Here is a 23,027-nt window from a genome sequence, read left to right as displayed (position 1 = left end):
TAAGTATTACAAATAGGAATCAACAAAGATGGCAGTCAGTAGAAGAGCTGATATAAAAGCTATGGCAACTATAATCAATGGAATATTATTCAGCAATAAAGATAAATGAGTCACCTAGCCACAAAAGTCATAGAAGAATGTTAAATGTATATTTCTAAGCAAAAGAAGGTAGTTTGAAAAGACTTAAATCTATAGGACCCTAACTATGACATTCTGGAAAAAGCAAAACTACAGGTAGGGTATAAAAACCATCATTATTGGGGTTAGGGAGAATATAGGCATGATGTGGTAGAGTACAACAGGTTTTTGAGACAATGAAGTTTCTCTATGAACCTATACTGGTCAGTAAATGTCACTGTACTTCAGACCAAACCCAGAGCACAACAATGAACCACAATATAAGGTGTGAGTTCCATTTACTAACAGTCTAGGTCCAGCAACGGTAGCACACATGTATTCTACAGTGCAGTTTTGATAAGGGGACTAGGAATACATAGGAAATTATACTTTCTCCTTAATTTTTCAGTGGAGTAAAAACTCCCCTAAATGTATTTCTTTTAACAATAAAATAAAATAAAAATAAATGTTAAAGGGTGCCATGTTTTGTCAGGGTAAATATTTTATCCATAAATTCTTGGTATTCACACACACACACACACACACACACACACACACACACTACATGTGACTCTTACTCTGGGCCATGATCACTGGAAGAGAGTTCTGAGTTCTTGATATTCCTTCAAACAAAAATATTACATTACTTTGGCATCTTTACATTGTGTTGAAGACAACTGAGCTGGTAGCTATCAAAGAGGCTCAAGAGAAAACCTCTCCTGCACAGATATATGCTGCTTACCTCAACCCTACCAAATCAATTTTCTGCACCAGTACCAACTTGCCTAATAGAAGGAATAGATCTTGGACCTTAATTTAAAATCACTAAAGTAATATTTCTCTTCCTAATCAATCTTTAAGCCTTCTTTGGATGCTTATATTTCTGGTTCCTAAACCAATTCAAAGTGTCTAAATCAAGGGGCAAAATAGAGTATCTTGGTGAACTAATGTTGTTTAAGTTTGTGAGGAACCTGTCACTTGGAGGAGTGGACATGTGTGTTGGTTAATTTTATGACCATTTGACACAAACTAGAGTCATTTGAGAAGAGGGAATCTCAATTGAGAGACAGGACCCTGATATAGCTCTCTCTTGTGAGGCTATGCCAGTGCCTGGCAAATACAGAAGTGGATGCTCATGGTCATCTATTGGATGGAACACAGGGCCCCCAGTGGAGGAACTAGAGAAAGTACCCAAGGAGCTGAAGGGGTCTGCAACCCTATAGGAAGAACAACAATATCAACTAACCAGTACCCCCAGAGCTCATGTCTCTAGCTGCATATGTAGCAGAAGAATGGCCTAGTCGGCCATCAGTGGGAAGAGAGGCCTCTTGGTCTTGTAGACTTTATATGCCCCAGTACAGGGGAATGCCAGGGCCAAGAAGTGGGAGAGGGTGGGTAAGGGAGCAGGGCAGGGGGAGGGTATAGGGGCTTTTGGGATAGCATTTCAAATGTAAATAAAGAAAATATCTAATAAAAATTGAAAAAAAAAGACAGGCCTGTAGCCATTGTGTAGTGCAATTTCTTGATTAATAATTGATGTGGTAAGTCTAGCTCCTTGGGGGTGGTCCCCTCCTTGGGCAAGCAGTCTTTGATGGAATAAGAAAACAGTTTGAGCAAGACATAGAGAGGAATCCTGTAAGCAGCATTCCTCCATGGCTTCTACTTCAGCTCCTGCCTCCAGGTTCTTGCTTTGTGTTCCCTCTGTGATTGAGTGTGAACTGAGAGTTGTAAGCTGAATTAAACCCTTTTTCCTCCACAACTTGCCTTTGGTCAAGAGTTTTATCACAGCAATTGAAACCCTAACTAAAGCATCTTATGAATGGACAGCTTCATCTTTCCATCCATCAGTCAGTGTCTTCAGCCAAGTGGAGAACATCAACAAGGGTGATTCGTTCAGACTGCTGGTAAGGATATGTGTCCACAGGAATCCTCCTACCGAAGTCAGCTTTCCAATCTGCAACAGACCCTGCCTGCAATGGTTCCTGGGCATGCCGAAAGGGCTTCTTTCCAGATGCCAAAACATTTGGATGCATCCTCAAAGGGAATGGTGATGAACATTTGGAGAGAACAGTTAAGATGCAGTACTGCAGTTCAAAGAAGGTTCACCTAGTGCCCAGGGGAGGCTAGAGAACAGAAATGAATGAACGCCCAGGAGCAATGGAAAGGGAAATACATTTAATAATCACCTGTTCATGGTGTGTGTAGAGAACACACAGAGACACACAGACACACAGACACACAAAGGCATGACTGATACAGGTCCCACATATACACGGTAGTGAACCACCCACAAGTAAGTAAAGCAAGTGACCATTGAAAACTTTTATTTTGCAACTCACACAATTGAAACCAGCATGAGGAACTTGAAGGGGTGCAGGCCACAGTTAGAAGCGAAGTCACACCTGGGAACTCTTCTTCAGCACCAGCTTGTTCGTAGAGGGCCCTGACACAAGCTACTGCCAATACTATGTGACTTCCTTTGGAGTTCTGGTAGCCTGAAGCACCAAGGATAACCACCCCCCCCCCCCCAATGCCCTGAGGCAGTTCTGAACTCCAGATGTGCACCTTGTCTCCAGAGGTCAATGAATTCTTTCAGGCTGCAAATTCTTGTTCTTGCTTCAAGTCTCTCTGGAGAGGTGGGGATTTCAAACTTACTTTTCCCTGGGCCATCTTTAGGCACAGCTGAGGAAACAACAATACAGTCTCCATCCCTTAAAGCTTCCTTTCCAGGAAAGAGGTAAAATCAACAAGTGCATACATGGTCAGGGTTGCATAGCACCGAAGGTTCCTCAGAAATTGGCTGTCACACTTCAGCCAGTGATGACAGGGGAGCTGAGACAGGAAACTACTTCCTGTCCACCAGGAAGCTCCCTCAAAACTACTAGCCTTTGAAATAACAGCAAACAATAACAATAATATTAATAATAACCTGACTGTCTGACAGTATCTCTTGGTTTTAATAACTGTGAAGTCTCTGAGGAAGGGAAAAGACAATTAAGGCAGGCAAGGAGGAAAGAGTAGAAAGAAGGGAAGCAGGAAGAAAAGGCGGGAAGTAGGAAGGGGAGAGAGAAGGAGGATTTGAAATGTTTCAAGGCTTCTGGCTTCCCAATGGGCTCCGAGTTCAAGTTTCAGAAATCCATAGTAGTGTTTTGATGATCTAGAATCTTCTACGGGCCCTTCACATTACTTGGCCGGGCAGCAAGGCTGGCAAAGTACGCACACTGGGAGGGGTCACACAGGCCAGGTGGGCCGGGAGGACCAGGAGGGCCAGGATGTCCAGCTAGTCCTGTCTCTCCTTGAGGACCAGGGCTTCCTGGAAGTCCATCTTTAGCATATCCAGGTTCCCCAGGTTGGCCTAGCCCAGGAAGCAAAAGAAACAGAAGGCAGTTTACATTTTATATCCAGGAGAGAAACAGCCCTGTAATCTGTGCTGTGAGCTATGGTTCAATGTGTACTCAGAGAGAATAGCCTCTGTTGGTGCTCTAGACTGAGAAAGAGAAAGTCCCATGTGGGCATCAGGTAGAACGTCACCTTTGAAAGCAGGAGCAGAACCTTCACTGTCTGAAATAGGGAAGAAATCCAGATACCAGGGAGGAGAAACAGACAAGGGCAACTCAAGGCCCTTGGAGTGCAAGCTTTCCACTCAAGTCAGATGAGAAAGCCAAATGCTATTCTCACACACAGTCTAATAGACTGGTGTACCTGTTCTTACAGGGACATCTGATGATCTTGCAAAATTCAACATTCAAATAGTCTGGGATCTATTATCTTTCTTCAACTTGTTAAATCTGAACCACATACTTACCTATATTATTCTATTACACCAAGTAAAAAGTATAGCATCAAGGATATACATAGCTGGTCATTGTAGAGTCTAAAATTTAGACTGAGAGAATATTACGTATAAACTGCTTTGCCTACACTTACCAAGTATCATGTGTAATTCATCTAGCTTCTTCTTTTGCCTGAACAACTGGGAAGCATTGTGCTAGGTATGGTAGCCAACTTGGCTACCATGTTCTCCAAAGTCACATTCTCCCTCACATCTTAGCATGCTGTCAAAATATTTCTTAGAATGAAAACAAAAAGGGAACCTTTCCACTGTGAGTGTCTTCAGAACTTGGGAACTCTGCTGATGCTCTGACAAGAGTTCCTTAGTGCACAGCCCTGCTTAAAGGAAACTCTCCGTTCATCTACGTTAAGCATCTCTTCCACTGAGATGTACTGCCATTGGTCTCTGATTCAACCTGGCCAGGTGTAACCTGCCAGATAGTCTACATACACTCTGTTCTAGATGGACTACACTCTGCCATTCTATAATGTCTCCTATTTCAGAGTAGTATTTATATTATGTTATATTTGAAAATCAGCAAGATATAAACAATATTCATGGAACATCATCACCTCTAATAGAAAACATATCTAACTGTAGCAAATTTGAGAAATCCTGGCAGGAATAAAACTAAAGTTAAATTACATATAGGTCAGATTTCATAAATGATACAAAGTAAGTATAAAATGTAGGAGTTAAAATTAAAAGGTAAAATCCTCAGGGTTGAGAATAGGATTTCGTGGTAGAGTATGCATGAGGCCCTAAGTTCAATTTCTAGCACTGATTCCCAAATACATACACATACTTAAACACACACACGCACACACATACACACAAGCACTCGATGGTGAGGTAAAATTTGACAATCTAGAGCTGAGAGTCTTGTAACTCTCCCCTTTCCAGTGTGACAACTGCTACCCTCAGGACCTCTTTCAGTACAGCCACAAGGCACAATGGTCAACTGGCTACCATTTCCCTAGTTATTTCTAAGTTTCAGAAGTAAAAGTCCCAAGACCCTGCCACCCCTCAGCTCCAAGAGGGCTGGCCTTTGGCTAAACCTTTGGCTAAGGCTCCCTGGGCATATTCTGAGAAACACTAATGAATTAGTATGGATTTAAGAAGATGGCTGTCACTCTGCCTGTGGGTTTCTAACCAATTACCATGAGTTAAAGTATAGAAGGAAAGTCCTAAGGAGAGGTGCATCTCCAACATGCCCAGACTCATTTAGAATACAACAATCTCTCTTTCCCCATGATGATTTCTCACAATATTTAGTCATTTATTATTTGTAATTGGAACATAATAATTCTGTATATTTCTGGGGCATGATGTGTATTTAATGAGTACTTATTTAGTTATGTTTCATGTATATTCTCTTTTGCTTTCATTTATGTATGTGCACCATGTACTTGCAGTATTGGTGGATACCGGAAAAAGATATTAAATCCCAGAAGTTTGTAACCTGCCAGGGAATTAAACCAGTTCCTCTACAAAAGGCAGATAGTGCTCCTAATCTCTGAGCCAAATATTCAGCCCTACCATGAGCTTTTGTTAAGGGGGACATGAGTACAATATGCAATGAACAAATTGGAGAAACTTGCTTCTGAATCGTCCCAAATATTTATCATACCTTTACATCATCAATGTACATCATCAATGTACATCATCAATGTACTTCATTCTGGTCATTTTGGAATAGTAATAAGTCATTGGGACTTTCAACTTAGAAGGTATTCCTCATGGGACTTGAGAAATATTCCATTAAACAATTAGTTTTCTTTTTCTCCTTAGAGTGGCCCAGGTCCTCCTCTCTTCCTACAAGCAAGGGTACCACTGTGTGCCCCTGCCTCCATGGTTGATGTTCACCCAGCCTGAGACCCTGATCCTTCATACCTGGTATTCCAGGAGGACCCATCTCTCCTCGGAGACCAACTCCAGGTGTGCCAGGGTCACCTTTGGCTCCTCTTTCACCTGATGGGAAGAATATGCATCTTGAGTGGTGGAGAGTCTTGGTGAGGGCAGAGACAGAGAGTCTCAAACCACAGGATACCATGTGTCACTGATACAGCCCAATATCACTGAAACAGTACACACACACACCAGGCTGTTCACACATACTCCTTATGTAATTACCTGCCCCTCACATGCATACACATACCCTCAAGCATATTTTCAGACTCAGAATATATGAAAACACAAAAGAAACAAATATTTTCTTCTGAACATATTCTCATATACACACCTTTATACATACACAAACACCCAAGCACCTATTGATCCAGTTACATATACATTTACACATTCACACATATAGACGCAAATACAAAGCACACACATACACATTCTCTAAACCATGGGTAACCAAATTCACATACCCACAACTCACACACATTATCAGCCTACATTTATGACACAATTATTGGTGTGCATGCCTGTGCACTCAAAGCTTCTTATCTAAACCTTCATGAAGGAGGGATTAGGTTGATAAATACATGAATTCATCCTAATAAGGGACGTGGTAACATACAGTGATGAGACTCAGCTCTGATCTAAGGAATACTGTAATCTAGTAAGACAATTGAGCAGTACAAAAAACACTCCAAAAGAGGCAAATGATAAATACCATCCGAAGAATAAAAAAAAAAAATATTGACACATATATGACATATAGTGTCGAGGAAAGAAAGAAAGGGGGGAGGGAAAGAGGGATCATGTTCTCTGGAGGGATATTTGGACCATATCTGAGTTAAGGGCTTCCAGATTTGACTTAACTGGGACTGCCACTATCAATAATACCATGGTCAATACTATTACTTCTACCACTAGCATGACTACCACAGCTAATACCAATTCTATCACCAATGTTACCTCTACCAATGGTGATATTGGCATGTTAAGGACAGAAAGAAGAGTCCCAGCCAAAGGCACTGAAATCTCTCTTTCAAATTATTTTACTAGGAATTAATATATTTTATTACATTATTTCCAAAGTATCTCCTGGATATAACGTGTATGTGTGTGTGTGTGTAAAACCTAAATTTAAACCTGATGGCTTTTTAGAACACTAATCTTATTTTGTGTGTGTAAGTGTGTGTGTGTGTGTGTGTGTGTGTGTGTGTGTGTGTGGTATTTTGGGGAGTTCTATACTTAGTGATTTATATTGTATGTGTATGAATGTTTTGCCTACATATATGCATGTATACCACATATGTACCTCGGAATTGGAGAAGGGAAGGAGAGAGCATAGGATATCCTGGAACTGCAGTTGTGAGCAGTCATGTTGGTGCTGGGAACTGAACCCTGGCCCTCTCCAAGAGCAGCAGGAGCTCTTAATCACAAAGCAGTTCCTCTCCAGCTCTTCGCCTTCACTGTTCTGTTACACCTGGTCAGTATTCTGCCACAGTCCAATGTAGTCTATAAAGTACATTTCCTATGGACATGTATTGTGTGTAATTTGTTCTATGGATCAATACAGATAGTCAGGAACACACAAATTTAACCACCACCCCCCCACTTTAAACAGAAGAAATACAACAGGGAATAGATGGATAAACTATTATAAGGATATGCCAGATCAAAAGAGGAATTGTTAGGTTCATCTGATTCCCTAGCTTAAGATCATTAAAATGATCCCACAAGTCCACCCACCAGGAGGAAGTGGTCCACAGGATTGGAAGTTTGGAGTCTGGTCCTCCATCTTTGCTTCATGTCTGCTTTCTGACCTGCTTGCCACTGTGCTACCTGGGGCAGGCTCTTCCACTTGAAGAGGAGCTCTAATGCTCAGATAGGTTACCCAGCCAAAGAGCCAGACAGCTAGTGGCCATTTTAGCTCAAAACCATTTGGCTGGATTTTAAAGCTGGCATTTAATATCCATTGCCTGGAGATTAAATGATATATCACTCAGTCGGTTCTAAACTGGGTGGGGGGAAAAGAAAATATTTGCATGGCCCCTGTAACTTGAACAAGGGAGATGGAGAGAAAACAAGAAGGGGAGTGAGAGACAGGTTCAGTCTTCCTAGCATAATTTCTCAAAACTGTCAAGTAAGAAAATCTTGAATGTATGAAAAAATTATGCAATGCCAAAATTCAGTGTTGCTGGGCTGATGAAAATGAAAACAAGATGAATAATGCAGGCTCTGCCAGGTGTACATCCCACACCAGAGTCCCAGCTCAGCACAATTTCAGAAATGCTGTCCACTCACCTTTGGGGCCCATTGGTCCAGAGGGTCCTTCCAGACCACCTTGGCCAGGACGGCCTGGCTCACCCATGGGGCCTGTCCGACCTGGCAGCCCATCTTTTCCAGGGGGTCCAGGAGGTCCGGGTCTGCCTTGAGAGGACTTCATATGTGCTGGAGGCATCTGGGCTAGGAGGTAGGCAAGTTTAGCTATGGAATGGGAAGAAGAGAGAAGTTCCTGAGGAATGGAGTGAGGATGGGCTGAGGGACATACTGGCAACTTACTGCAAGCTAGAATTGCAAGCAAAAACAACTGGAGATGAAGACAAGGAACAGCTCCTATACACATACTTCTGTGTGGATGCCTGCAGCAGCAGCAGCAGCAGCAGCAGCACAGATTGAGTAACAGTAGTATTAACAATGCAGGAACAGCAGCACTGCTGTTTGTGATGGCAGCAGCAGTAATAGACGTGGCTGTAACTGCCAGTTGAAGAAACTGAGGTCTGGGATGTTTAAGTGGCTTACAAAAAGCTATTTAGTGACTTCTATCTTTTGAATCGAGTTCCATCAACAACCAAAGATCCAAATAAGCTGTTAATTGGAGATGCTTGCACATCTGTGATACAAGCATTACAGAATCTATTTAAAACCCAGAGCTCCAACTGTGGGTGGGCTCACGTTCATGCTGGATGCTGGACACTGGATCTAGTGCTTGCCTACTGGCTACCAAGAGCCACTTATATTTGTATAGTCAGAGAGCACTGGATAGAAATGCCTATCCAGTGGGTGGAGTGACGGATAAACACTAACATTTTGGTTGGTAAGAGTAAAGAAGAGGTGGTATTTCTGACTGCCTCATTGGCTCCCTTTGCTATTGCACCTTCACAAGGCCCAGGAGTCTGTGGATGCCACCTAAGTGACCTTGGAAATTTGCTGAACTTGTCTGGGTCTTTGATTTTCTTATCTTTGCTGGAATTTGTCAATATTTCCTCCTCAAAGGTTGCTTGAAATGGACTCATTCCAGGAGATGTTCCCAGACCCCTTAAAAAACGAGTGGTTGACACTCCACTAGGGCAGAAGCCAGTCCATCACTGACAAGTCTAACTAACATTCAAGAGGTAGAACTTGGAACTCTCACACACAAGTTCTCAGACTTTCCTGGTCCAGTGGGACTTAGAACATTTCTAGTTCATCCCTGCCTTCCCTTCCCTTTCTCATCCACAGCCCATACACATTTACCTAGATTCCAGAGAGGCAGAATAGAGGAGCACCTTGCTTCTACACCCTCGTATTCAGTGTAGTCTGAATGTGTGAGACACACAATACTGGGACATGGGACATGGGAATGGATGCACCTTTAGGATCTACCTCTTTCATGTCACAGGTTTGTGAGCATTTTTTTCTAAGCTTTTATCACAGGGGAAATGGGAAGAATGACTGCTATCCAGACTATGGTAATATAGTACACAGACAATGAGGCTGTAAATCCCAGACTTATATTTCAGTAGCCCAGCCTCCCTGCTCCTTAATACCCTCCCAATAACCATGTTGTCTCTCATGGCCACTACTAGGCTATCATTGGGCATGCTTGAGCTCTGAGAGCCCTCCCAAGACAAGAACCCCTGTACAGCTGTTAATGCTGTCACCATTCTTGTTTCCTACTCCATATTCTATCTTAGAGCTGTCTGAAGCAGTGCCAACTGTCCTCTTTCAGTGCCCTATGTGCCAGAAAGAAATTACAGATGTCTTCTGAGGGTAAACTGCAGTCATCTCATCTGTCTCCCGACTTAGCTCTTCCTCTGGGGTTCAATGAGGCCCCCTGCACACCTTCCTAGAAAAATGATTAATCATACACATGGTTGAATACACAGAAAGTGCAGGTGATCACCACACAGCAGATGGTGGTATCTGGTGTCATCATTCACTAGAGTCATTGTCACTAGAGGTGACCAGGAAGAAGCTGAGAGAGGATCTGGAGTGTAAAGCTGGGCCCTCAAGTTACTTCTCAAGCTTGCTGCTCCACACACACCTGTCCCAGCTCACTGGGGATCTTACCCTGGCAGCTGCAATCAAGTCCAGCTACTCACCTTCTAGCTGCTTCCCAAGCTCTTCCTGAATGAGGCGCCGTAAGGTGTCCATGGATGGAGACTCCCCCTAGGAGGGAGGTAAGCAGTTACTCATCTTCCCAGTAATTCTCTTCCTCCTCCTCCTCCTCCTCCTCCTCCTCCTCCTCCTCGAAGATCTCAGTATCACTCCCAAAATCAAGAAGCTTGTGAGCATCACAGACAGGGGCAATTACATCCTCTATCTGCCTCATGCCACATCTATAGCACATTTCCCTCTTCTTTGCTATTCAAAGCATGCCATTAGAATAGCAGCTTGGACCTTAGGTTCTCAGAGCCACAATGCCTTTCCCTCATGATCCTTATATCTTCTTTAGTTTATTCTCTCCTGGTACAAACTACTGCACCCATAAAACCAGTCCTATATTGGGCCTCAGCAATATGGCTCCAAAGGCTTACCTACTTCCAGATCATAGTGTATGGGCTGCCTCCTATGTGAAATCAAGTTTCACTCTCCTGGTTGGTAACTTTCCCCTATACTTCCTAGGGCCAATTCTGTCCTGCTCAAGTCCACACTGGCCACAAGCGGATAACTGACCCACAAAAGCTGAGGAATTTATCTATAAGAAAGCCTGATTGCTTGCATTGTGATGATAATTATCAGAATGATTTTGGAAAGGATTCTCTATGCCCTATCAGGATCTTTCCTATTTGGCTCTTGTAGGGTGATACTACCCTCAAGAATGAATACCCCTGTGCTTCTATCAGTCCAACACATTGCATGGAATAGATCCTTGTTATCTTATTCTTCTATGGCCAGAAACCTTTGTATTCACCCCAGATGCTCCATTGCTCCACATAGCAAGGGGACACAAAGAGCTTGGCAAGGCTTCATGAGGGCTTTGGATGCCAACTGAGCCCTTTTAATTTCCCCTGCCTTGGCCAAGAGGGGCAGGCTCTGGGCACCAAGATCTTTAGAATCACCATAACCAGAAGCAAATAATGAAGCCACAGATTATGAGAGGACAGGAAGTGACCATGCCTGTGCTTAGGGCACATAAAGCTCTCCAGATGACTAGGCTGGCTGCCAAGGAGAAGAAACGACAGGGACTAGACAAGAATCCACATCAAGAGTTCTGTTCCTGTTACCTAACTGACAACCTGTGTCTGTGATCCAAAGCAAGATAAATTAAGAGTTCTGCCACTAGAATGACATAGGTGTAAAGTAAGTAACCAAGCTTTCTGCTCACATTCAGTGCCCAGGACAGTAGAGAGGATTGCCATGCCATGTGAATAGATAGTGAACTACCCATGATGCTTGTTGGACAATGAGACCCCATCTTCTCAATTACCTCTGCTTAGGGTGTCCAGAAAGAAGGGATTTACAGCTCAAGACATTAAGCCTTAAGAGTCATTATCCCTGGGACAAAAGGAACAACAAAGACAAGAATCTGTTTCTGAACATCTCTGGAGTTACATGCACAATGCCACTTCCTCCTAACAAATATGGAGAGCATTTTCTCAAAGGTTAGGCACAAAGAGAGGAAGTGCTCTGCCCCTTGCTATATAACAAGTCCCCAGAAGCCTGGCATCTGCATGTTGTACTCCCAGAAGACCACAAACTACATTTCTCCTCCATTCTCATGGAATCTATATCTGAAATTTTGCCATCATCCTTACCCTCGGTCCTGGAAATCCTGGCTGGCCAGGTGGCCCTGGGGGCCCAGGAGGGCCACTCTCCCCTGGTTGTCCTTGGGGACCCATTAGGCCAGTATGACCCTTGTGGCCTGGGGTTCCAGGGTCTCCAGGCTGACCCTTCCCACCTGGTGGTCCTTTGTCACCTTTGATCCCAGGGTCTCCCTAAATAGAAGAGAAGAATATATCAGCAAGTAGCTATGTGCTAGGAACTGAACTGAATACACAAACTGAAGTCCATGGTACTACCATCTTCCTGTTGGGACCCTGGATTATAGTGTATATGTTGAGGGTGGGATAAGTGGGTATCATCCCTGGGTGAGTCCTGGATGAGTCCAAGAAAGGAAGGATCACAATTATGCCATCCATAGTCCTGATTTACAAAACTGTGCAAGAGAGCCCAGAGATAGAATCCTACCTTACACAGCACTGTGCAAGTCAGGAGGAGAACTTTTATTTTTGAAACCCACTCCAAATAAGCCACTAACAAAGCTGTCACTGTAGGAGCAGCAAGGAGTACTGACATTCTCATATTACAGAGCACATTACAGTTGCCAGAACTGAGGCTGCTTATCAGAGATTAGGTGGACAGATACCAGATATTATTATTGTATGAAAAGTTATAACTATAGAACAGTGTCCACAGTATGTAAAAAAATGGAGAAGAATAAAAATATCTACAAGTTTGCTTTATGGCCATAAAACCTTGTGCCCATAACATAGTTAACTGTAAGGATGACAGGGAGGGTTCTAGAGAAATATCTCAGTAGCTTGCCATACAATTATGAGGGTCTGAATTTGGATCTTAAGTATCCTAACAAAAAAAAAAAAAAAAACAGGTGTGACTCCTTACATCTGAGGGCACAGATAGGAAGAATCCTGAGGCTTACTGGTCTAGCAACTTGGTAACCTCTGGATTCAATGGGAACCTATCTCAGCCAATGAAGTGGAGAGTGACTGAGGAAGACACCTGAGCATATACATATATATATATATATATATATATATATATATATATATTCACAGATGCATTTGTCCACACAAACACATGCATATGTATAACACCACACACACACACACACACACACACACACACACACACACACACACAAATTTTCTAGTCTTAGGACAAATTCCAATTGTGCACCCCTGGAAATGGTTGTCTAGCTGTGGAAAGGAGGCTAGCTACCACTCCACCCCTGGAGTGGTTTTAGCCTGTCAGTAGGACTGACAGCCTTACTAGATCAGCAGTATCTCCTTGTAGGCCTTCTCTAAGCTCCAGTGGGTCCATAGAGGATTGGTAGACTCATTCTGTGGTACTCACACTACCTGGTGTCCTTCCCCATTAGTTAATCAGATTCTGAAATTCTGGGTCAGTGATCTGGGACACAGTAACCCCAGGGCAGGCAGCCTAATACTTGCCCTTAGGTACTACTGTGTATCTGGCCAGTGAGCTTCAGTGGATAGTTAGGACTGAATACACAGCAGCTATATTAAGGCCTTCAGAGTACAATGGAGCCATCACCATTGTGACACAGCACAGAAAGGGAGGGGCAGGAGACATAAGGAGACTCAAGATGGAGCCCAATGTGTGGTGTTGCCATCACCATGGTGGGAACCTCTAAGGAGGAACAGAGCATGGTCCTGAAATAGAGAAACGTGCCATGGAAAAGGCGATCTGCTGGCGTGGGGGAGGGTAAAAGTGAAGGCACATGCACTTCCAAACACCCTCATCTGTGTACTCCAGAGTGCAAGGCAGGCACACAGGAAGGGGAGCTATGAGGTGAGATGGGAGGTATGCATTCCCTCTTGTTATTTCTGCTCTTTAACCAGGCTTCTGCATGGCTTTCAATTTTTCAACAATAATCAAAGTATCAATGACTGTTTGACATCTTAATTTAGGCAAACCCAAAAGAGCTGTTCCAGTTTCCTAGGTCTGATGCACTTCATGGGGTCTTGAAATACGCTGGATAAACTTGGATTCAGAGGTATAGAAAACCCTGTTGAGTCACCTGGATGCCAGATACTACCATGCATGTGGCACAGCCTTTCTAGTCAAAAACCCTCCTGTGCAATTAAAAGATCTGTCCCCTATTTTAAACACTCCCAGGATGAAGGATTGAGGAATATAAGCACTCGGTGGCAAGGTTCCATGGAACCACTTAACAGAGGACAGGCAAGCTCCCCAGTTATTGATTGTGCATGAAGAACAGCTTCCTGTCTGTGGGCTGAACACCCTGGCTCTGAACTAGGACTCATGCCTACACTCCTAGCCAATCACTCTCAAGACCCCTGAGTGACACCCTTAGGATAAAAATCATTGACTCAGTGGTAGGCATGTACAAGGCTCCAATATTCAAGATCAAACAGTCACAGGACAGTGGGAACAAAGTTATCTGAAGGAGAGACAAGAAGGGATGGCAAGAATGGCAGAGACCACTTCCATCTCCCTCCTTCCAAGCTGCGGGGAAAGCCTGCCAGCTTGTTACCCATCCGACTTGTGAAGAAAGCTGAGATAAATTCTTTGCAGGACCGTGGAAAACAACCATGGGCAGAGTGGGGCACCAGATACCATCCATGTAGTACAACAGCTGACCAGACACAGGACTGTGGGCAAACCAGCCGTGCACAGCCCTGAATGGAGCAAGAGCCTGTGCGGGTGAATGTGAGAATGCTCCCTGCCCCCTTCTGCACTTCTGCAAGAAAAATGTCTCTCCCCTGTTGGTTTCTGGAAAATGAAATGTAAAGAAAGGCATTCAGAGTGTGGCGCCAAGGCGACTCATTATGGGAAAATCTGTTCCCTTGTCACCTCCAGTGACAAATCTGGCTCCCAGCAAATTGGCACTTAGGGAGCCAGGCACATCCTGCATGCGCCTTCACACATGGTGAGCAGGGAATCTGTCAGAGTCTCCCAACACTTGCCTTGCATTGATAATTATGGTCATGATTTTATTCCTCAAAATAACCAAAAGAAGAAACAAGAAAGAAAACTGACTATGTCATTATTGGTGGAAAAGAATCCTACTGTGTGAAGAGCTTGAGATTCTTTTTCATGGGAAATCACAGCAGAAGATAGCAGTCAAGGTTGGGGTGCTTATTAACTGCCCTTAATAAATTCTGGCCTGGCAATTATGGGAAGGTCACCTTTGAGCATGCTCAGATGGCTGCACAACCCCACTTACCCTCTCTCCTTTGGATCCTGGCTCTCCAGGCTTCCCAGGAGCACCCTGTAATGAGATAAGAGGACAGCAGTCACTTAACCACTGCCATCTATGCCACCATCTTTGTCTTTTGTCTACACAGCACTTCCTTGGAGAAAAGGGGTGTAGAGAAGCAAAGACCCCCATCTACCTCACCCCCCCCCGAAATCTTGTACCAGGTCAGTCTGGATGTCAAGCCGCTCCCTCTTCATTCCTTTACTCCTGTCCCTGCCCATTCTTGACTTGGGACAACATGAGCCAATGGTATGGCTTCTCTAGGGGAAAAACGTGACTTTCCTGGGAACACCCTGGCACTCACAGCCTGGTTCATAGGTAGGTATGGGTATACCAATTCTGATATACACCAAACAGTTTTGCTTTCTATAATAGAATCACAAGAAAGTCCCACAGTAATGCCAGGAGAAAAAAAAAATCCAACATGACATTGGATTCTGGAAAGCACACAACATGTAAGTTCAGATAAAATCCAACAGGGATTAAAAGAGGGAAAAGTTTCTGGAGGGCAGAACAAAGAGGAAGCTTCAGTGACTAAGCAATTAATTTCTGTTGCCCATCATAAAGTAGCAGGTCACATATGAAAGAGAATGTGGCTCATGTTAGGGAAGATTAGCCAGGTCTAGTTAGCCTGAATTTTATTCTGGATGGCAATGGAAAGAAACAGAGAACTCATGTAGGCAGAAACCCAACTGAGAGCTCACAGGGTTGATGCAACCTTCAGAAATTGGAGCAGGGGCAATATTACCTCCAATTTAACCTAGTAAGCAAAAACAATGATTGGTCGCAAGTGAGGAGCAGGAGTGGGTCTGGTGAGTGACAAGCTATGGCTAGGCCAAAAGCACAGGGTACTCAGACTTAGAATACTTGATCCATTTCCAAGGAAGATGTAATCTCTTATAACAGTGACCCAAAGGCACACAGGGACAAGGGTGTTGTCTTTCAAGGCAAGAGTGCCAGCTTTGATAGACATGTAAGCAATTTCCCCCAAAGTCTTTTCTCCACCTCCTTCATTCTATTCATTCACCCTCAAACAGTTTTGGTGCCTTCTCTGAGCTAGGCTCATATACGTGGACAGGACAGAGAAGATGATCAACAAAGCAGGTGAACAAGTGCTTTCCTCTGCTGGTCCATAGAGAAGGAGAAGGGATGGTAGGTGAAAGTATTGAGAGGTGGAGGAGGGAGTTGAAAGCTAATTAAATATTTAATTTAGTGACCAGAGTGGATACAGCTGACAGGAGGAGAGAGAACTGGGAAGAACAAAGGTGCCTCAAGGGCCATTTGCACTACAAGGGAAGAGCACAGCTGTAATCTGTGCTGTAAAGTGACATAAAATGTTGATGTTCCACAGATCTCCAGCTGCTATAGAAGGTCATGGTTGGACAGAAGCAACCATTAGGGAAGTTACTGCAATGGTCCTTACAAAAAAAGGACTTGGGATTGACCAGGGTCCATTCAGAAGAACTGAGAGGCACCACAAAGAAAAGGTTGAAAGGTTTTGCTGACACAATGATTCTGACGGGTGGCTGAGGGGATATATCCATCTATCTGGTGCCCCTGTTGGCTGTAAAACTTTTGACAGTTTGTGAAACTCAAATGTAAAACCACAGTCCAGAAAGCACCCTGATGCTGGTGGTAGAGTTTTGATAAGCTCAGGGCTTAACTTCTTAGCCCCTCTGGGCTCTACCAAGGAGAAAGGGCAGGGTTGGGAAATACTTGCCTCCTTTCCTGGAGCTCCTACCTCTCCTGCTTCTCCCTGTAAAGAGAACATGAGGTCAGAGGGCTCAGTAGCACCATCCAGTGCACGTTAATCTTCCTGACAGACGACTCATTCATCATGTTCCAGAAAAGACAGCAGTTGGTGATCCAGATAGTCTACCTTACATGGCCATCCCACTAGCAGCCTTCTGGTCAGTGCATACAGGACAAGGTAGATAATTGCCACACAATATAAGAAACCCTCTGGTTATGGCCTCTTTGTCAATGGGGTCAATGTGTCTCTACTAAACAGGTCCCATGGGAGGGAGGCCACTCTTATCATCAGGGGATAATGTGTTAAGTAAGATGCCAAAAAAGATGGTGTAATTCAACTTTCTTCCTTCCTTTCTTTCTTTCTTTCTTTCTTTCTTTCTTTCTTTCTTTCTTTCTTTCTTTCTTTCTTTTTCTTTCTTTCTTTTGTTCTTTCTTTTTGTTGGTTTCCTTGATTGTTCTTTTGTTTCTTATTTATTTATTTATTAGATATTTTCTTTATACACATTTCAAATGCTATCCTGAAAGTTCCCTATACTCTCCCTCCACCCTGCTCCCCTTCCCACCCACTCCACTTCTTGGCCCTGCCATTCCCCTATACTAGGGCATATAAAGTTTGCAATACCAAGGGGCCTCTCTTCCCAGTGATGGCCGACTAGGCCATCTTCTGATACATATGCAGCTAGAGATACGAGCTCTGGAGGTACTGATTAGTTCATATTGTTTTTCCACCTATAGGGTTGCAGACACCTTCAGCTCCTTGGGTGCTTTCTCTAGCTTCTCCATTGGGGGCCCTGTGTTCCATCTTATAGATGACTGTGAGCATCCACTTCTGTATTTGCCAGGCACTGACTGGCTGTATGATATTAATGAGTTTCTTGCTAAAATTTATTGTGCCTCAACTTATTCATCTATAAATTAAGAAGAGTCACTTCACCCATGACATAGGTTACCATGATACTTATTTTAATTGAGATAGTTACAGTGCCTAGCATGTAGTAAAGCTGGAGAACAGATCTGTTTCTATGATTAAGGCTTAATTTTTGAAAAACCTAGGTACTTGGCCACTCAGTGGCAGCCAAATTATAAACAAGCACTGGAAAACAGAGCAATTGAGGAATCCAAGGAAGTGAATGGACAAACTGTATACATCTTGGACCACAGATCAGAAGTGGAGAACAGTGGACCTGATTCCAGGAAGAAAGGATGGATCCAGCTGTCCCAGTGGTCATATGAAAAGGGCAGAATCCTCTGCTACATATGGATCAGCAGTGGCAAAGGGGATGGGGTGGGGTAGGGAGGTCATGGAGGGAAGCCTTGGAAGGGGGAATAACATTTGTAATGTAAACAAATAAAATGATTAATAAATTTTTAAAAAAGGAAGAAAGAAGAAAAGGGAAGAATTAAACTAGAGGGGGTATTCAGGAATATGGGACCATTTTCCATTTGAGGTGTCACAGAACTCTTGCCATCCATCAGTGCCAGCCAGGGTTTGAAGAACAGTGCATGGCTTCAGTGTGGCTATGAATGAGTTGTCATTACCCCTTTAATAGCTCCAATATACTCTATAAGGTCGAGTCAGAGGACCAAGACTAAAGCTCCAGATAGGTACAAATGTACACTGTGGCTTTGAATCAATCACCTATATGGTCTGACCCTGTGACTGAAACTTGTTCATCTTTACAATTGTTATAAGCATCCTTCAAGCTACAGGGCCATTATGGTCAGTGCTATCCATCACAAACACCTACAGAGATCATCACATTCACCTGTACTTATTGAGTAGTTCAGTGGGCTGGGTGTGTTACCACAGTCCTTTAGTGGATTCTCACATGCAATACATAGATGCCAATGAGCTGTCATAGCACTTGAGTAAGGAGATAGCTACCATAATGAGATGTTAAATGAGCTTCCTAAGGCCTTATAATTAGAGTAGTGGGCTTTGGAATCCCATGCAAATGTCAATTGTGAGCCATTAACAGCCTCCTACATCACAATGCACTTTGACCTGATACCATTTCATCATAGCATGTAAAAAAAAACAAAAAACAAACAAACAAACAAAAAACGGCCCTGTCAAGAGTTGGAAAGGATAGTAGTGAAACTCAAGGTTAGACCTAGAGCCCAACATCTTGTACCCAATAGGTTCTCTGCTTACTGGAGGTCCACGAGGACCCTGAAACCCTGGAAGTCCTGGGCTGCCACTTTCTCCTTTGTTTCCCTTCTGGCCCTATGAAGAAAAAAACCAGGGAATTAATTAAAACAGGTGTAAGTACCACCAGATTCAGAAACTTGATAACATTCCCAAGCTGTGGAGCCCTGAAACCGCTACCCCTTCCCTGAATTGGAGAGATTATGTATCAGAAAGAGACATGGGGTCTGGGAAACTTGGTATCATTACTGAGGAACAGAGAAGGAAAATGGATTGGGGGGGGGGTTGTTAATCTCCATTGACAGAGAACAGCCTTTCCATTCAAGCAGTGACATCTAAGAATGCTTCCTTAGAAACACCTATATCTAGATGTGTACAGCCTCTTCGAGGTTGGACACTGCTTCCCATGACACTGTTAAGATTCCTGGTGTGATGGTTGCAGCCTTTGGAGGAAGTCTAATGGCTTTGAGCCTAATGGCTTAGTTTTTCACAAAGTGCCCACAAGTGAGTCAACTCCTTCTTGGGCTAGCTTCTCCCCTGAGTGGATCTACCCTCAGAGTCCATCCCTACCATGTATATTTTGTTTCAGTAGGAATGACAGATCCTACATTGGAGTTTCTGATAGTTTGCTAAAATTGTCATAAGTATAGACACTCATTGTAGTTGTCCCTGGACCAGTGGGATAGTTTCTGCCAGTGTGACTGGACATCCTGGGGTTTGTGGATGTCTGATCACTCTGGATATTATCTGGAAAAGCACTGGCTACCTCAGTGTCCTGGACATTTATAAATGGCATTTCATACTTGCAAGTGGCTCCTGAATAGATCTTAATCTAAGCAAATAAAAATACAAGCAGGCTAGGCAAGAATGAAATCCATACGCAGACTTCAACCTACTGTAGCCAAGAACCCATTGAAGAACCATCTGCCCTATTGCATCTCCTCACTGAACCTCGGATCCAGAATCTAATCAGTGCCTAGAAATCTATCTGCCACATTCTTTTCACTACCTACCACTGAATTTTCTTCCTCTCCACCCATCACTGCCATCTTAATTCCCATCCTTAGCCTCCACTCTCATTCCACTGATGTGGGCAAGGCTTGGTCTGACCCTACATTTTATTTCTATAATTTGATACTCACTGTGAAACCTTACTGCACATCTTTGACATTGAATGGTTGGAGGTGTTCAAATTTCAGGTGGAAGACATTGAGAAATGTCATCAAATGTATGGAAAACTTTTAAAGAGCTGCATAACCCAGATTCTCTGGTTTTGAGACTATTTGTACCATTTGAAAATTGATTCATTCTCTGGTGCTTTCCAGGATGGAAAAAAAAATCACCTGTAACATGAGACCCTTGCTCTGACACCATTAGGAAGCTGGCGATGAATACTTACTAGGGCTCCCGGACGGCCAGGGTCTCCTGGAGATCCAGGTGATCCACTGCTGCCCTGGTGGGAGAAATAGAAATGTTTACCCTGCCAGTACTCAGGGCCAGGGCATCACCAGGCAGGGCACTGGAACAAACTCAACTGCAGGTGGACAATTTAATTACACAGGCTGTTCTCACTCAGGCTGCCATGGTTCTCTGAAAACCACTTCATCTTGCAGACAGTGTTTTTCAACTTGTTGAAGGAGCCTATGATATTTAATTCATAACATTATTATGGAATTAAATGAGTCTGTGGGCATGAAATAGCCTAACTCGGTGACTGGTGCCCAAAGAACCAGTGAGAGCAAGACCATTCTTCATTCATTCTTCAAGTCATAGGCTGGGCTATGAAAAATACAATCATAAAACACAACCCAACTCAGAAATAGTTGTGTACATCATAAGGCATGCCTGAGGAAACAGGTCTGCATGCGCTTCTCATTGCATACCCCTCCTCTAGAGCTTTACCAAAATCTAAGTGAGTACATGAAAGCACAAAAATACTGGAGGCTAGGGTAAACACTGACATGTACTGTCATGCAGTTAGGAACTGAAAGGATTCATTACTATGGGTTCTAGGTAACTGCCTTGAATCGAATATTCTCTAATTTGACATCCATTTGTGCATGTTCATAATTTTGGCAAATACTTCTCAATAAGATTTTACACAGTGGTGTTCTCCTGTAATCTCAGCCATTCTGGGGAAATGGCAAGGGGATCGGGTATTCAAACGTCAAGTTCAGCTGACATAGTGAGTTAGAATTCTGCCTTGGCAATATGATGCCACTTATCAACCATAATACACACACACAGAGAAAGATCTATTATAGAGAAAATATCAGGAAGCTGCACAATTCTCCTAGCTACTCTGTTCCAATCCCAAATAAATCCCTATTGCCTAAAATGCACACCCAAGACTCAGCACCTTCTGCCCACCAGACTTGCCATAGTATGCTCTCTCTCTGTGCTCAGCTCACATGTCTGCCATGAGTCTGTGACTTGTGGCTCTTATAGACCCAGCATCTAGTGAATGACAGACACTGAGGTTCTCTGTTTAATAATAATAATAACAACAACAACAATAATAATAACAACAACAACAACAACAATAATAATAATAATAAAACAAGAACATCAAAGAAATCTTTTCAGTGTTAATCCTGGAAATGCACGATTCGAATGATGCCTAGTAACTGAGTTGTGTACTCATAAATGTGCCAACATCTTCAAAACCTGATACAGCCAACAGCCTTCAGCTGACCCTGCCCAGGTACCTCTTACATTACATACCAATTCCCCTTATACATCATTAACTTCTCATACCAAATGAAAATGTCATCACTATTTTACATGTAGAGAGACTGAGGCACAGAAATGTTAAGCCACACATCCAAGAGAAGAGAAAAAAAAACTGTGTTTGAGCTTAGTACTAAGCCCATCCCATACTTCACTGTCCTTGTTAAGGAGGTGGCTTGTAGGTTGGTAACCAGGAACACAGCCTCTGTCTTTTCCCTAAAATGTACTCATGAAACCATGGGTATTCAAGCACCCCATCTCACCAGACGTTCCAAGAAACCAAATAGCATACATAATCTTACTTCATAAAGAAATAGAGGCACAGAGAAAGTCCAGGTTCTGTCTGGGATCTCAGCTTGTGAATGCAGAAATGGAAATGCCTGAGCATTAGTTCTGACTGACAGGCATACTCAGACCTTCTAGTGAGCTGCCTCCTGCCCCTCCCTATACTCCTTCCACCCACCAACCCATCTGTGTCTCTCTAAAAATATGTAGTTTAGCTCATCCCTATGGAAATGATATCTCTCCTGCTTTTCCCTGTAGTCCCTCTCTCTGCAGAAGGAGGAGGGTCACCAGACATTAGCACATGGTGCCAACACTAGTTTTGGTGTCCACCTGTTCCCTTGAAATTGGTCTTTTGGTACTGGGACTAAGGTCCTTTCTGAGTCATAGAACCACATTCTATCTATCTACCTATTTCTAACTATCTACATCTATCTCTATCTATCTATCTATCTATCTATCTATCTATCTATCTATCTATCTATCTATCATTGGTCAGTAAGAAGCCCCTCTGGATACTATGATGCTCATGAATGAAGGCTATTGTCATCTTCCCAAGTTTCTGATCTCTAAACTCATTTCAAGCTCCTTCCTGCAGGACAGTGTTTCTGCAAGACAATCTAGTTCATAGACATTTAAGGTAGGGTCTTAAACTTCAGACTGTTCGTCCAGACTCCTTAAGTCAAAAAGCTAGCTCAATTGCTGACTAGCTGTGTGACCTTGGGTAAACTATGAGCATCTCTGTATCTTCATTTCTTGTCTTTGCCTTGACAGATTAATAACATAGTTTCATAACAAAGAAGTCTTGGGAGAAAACTGGATAATATTTATGTTTCATGCAGTTAACTCTTCCATATTTCTTTGAAGCCAGTGGCTGTGAGGTAGTAATCATGTGAGCTTTTCCCATTCTTGCATGATTATAGATTTTATAAAGAGCAAAATGAATTTTTGGGGCTACATGAACATCTACAGTCAACACAACATAAATGAAATCAATCTGTAAACATGATCATACG

The 23,027-nt window shown here is 43.1% G+C and overlaps 1 protein-coding gene across 1 annotated transcript in view; it reads right to left on the bottom strand.

The window, feature by feature from the left end:
* Positions 1-2,438: 2,438 nt before the first annotated feature.
* Positions 2,439-23,027, bottom strand: part of Col22a1 (collagen type XXII alpha 1 chain) — a 248,560-nt gene continuing 227,971 nt past the window's right edge. The window contains exons 56-64 of the mRNA XM_021183654.2: positions 20,399-20,452; positions 19,006-19,077; positions 16,819-16,854; positions 15,066-15,110; positions 11,869-12,048; positions 10,213-10,279; positions 8,153-8,335; positions 5,843-5,920; positions 2,439-3,472 (exon numbers count right to left, since the gene is read on the bottom strand). Coding sequence (XP_021039313.1) covers positions 3,285-3,472; positions 5,843-5,920; positions 8,153-8,335; positions 10,213-10,279; positions 11,869-12,048; positions 15,066-15,110; positions 16,819-16,854; positions 19,006-19,077; positions 20,399-20,452 — 903 coding nt within the window. The 3' untranslated portion in view covers positions 2,439-3,284. The remainder of the gene's footprint in view (positions 3,473-5,842; positions 5,921-8,152; positions 8,336-10,212; positions 10,280-11,868; positions 12,049-15,065; positions 15,111-16,818; positions 16,855-19,005; positions 19,078-20,398; positions 20,453-23,027) is intronic.

The sequence above is a fragment of the Mus caroli genome, unplaced genomic scaffold, assembly GCF_978045245.1.
Source record: "Mus caroli unplaced genomic scaffold, Mus_caroli_1 scaffold_16, whole genome shotgun sequence".
NCBI lineage: Eukaryota > Metazoa > Chordata > Mammalia > Rodentia > Muridae > Mus > Mus caroli.
Note: the sequence above shows the minus strand (reverse complement) of the source record. Positions and strands in the feature narration are given on the sequence as shown.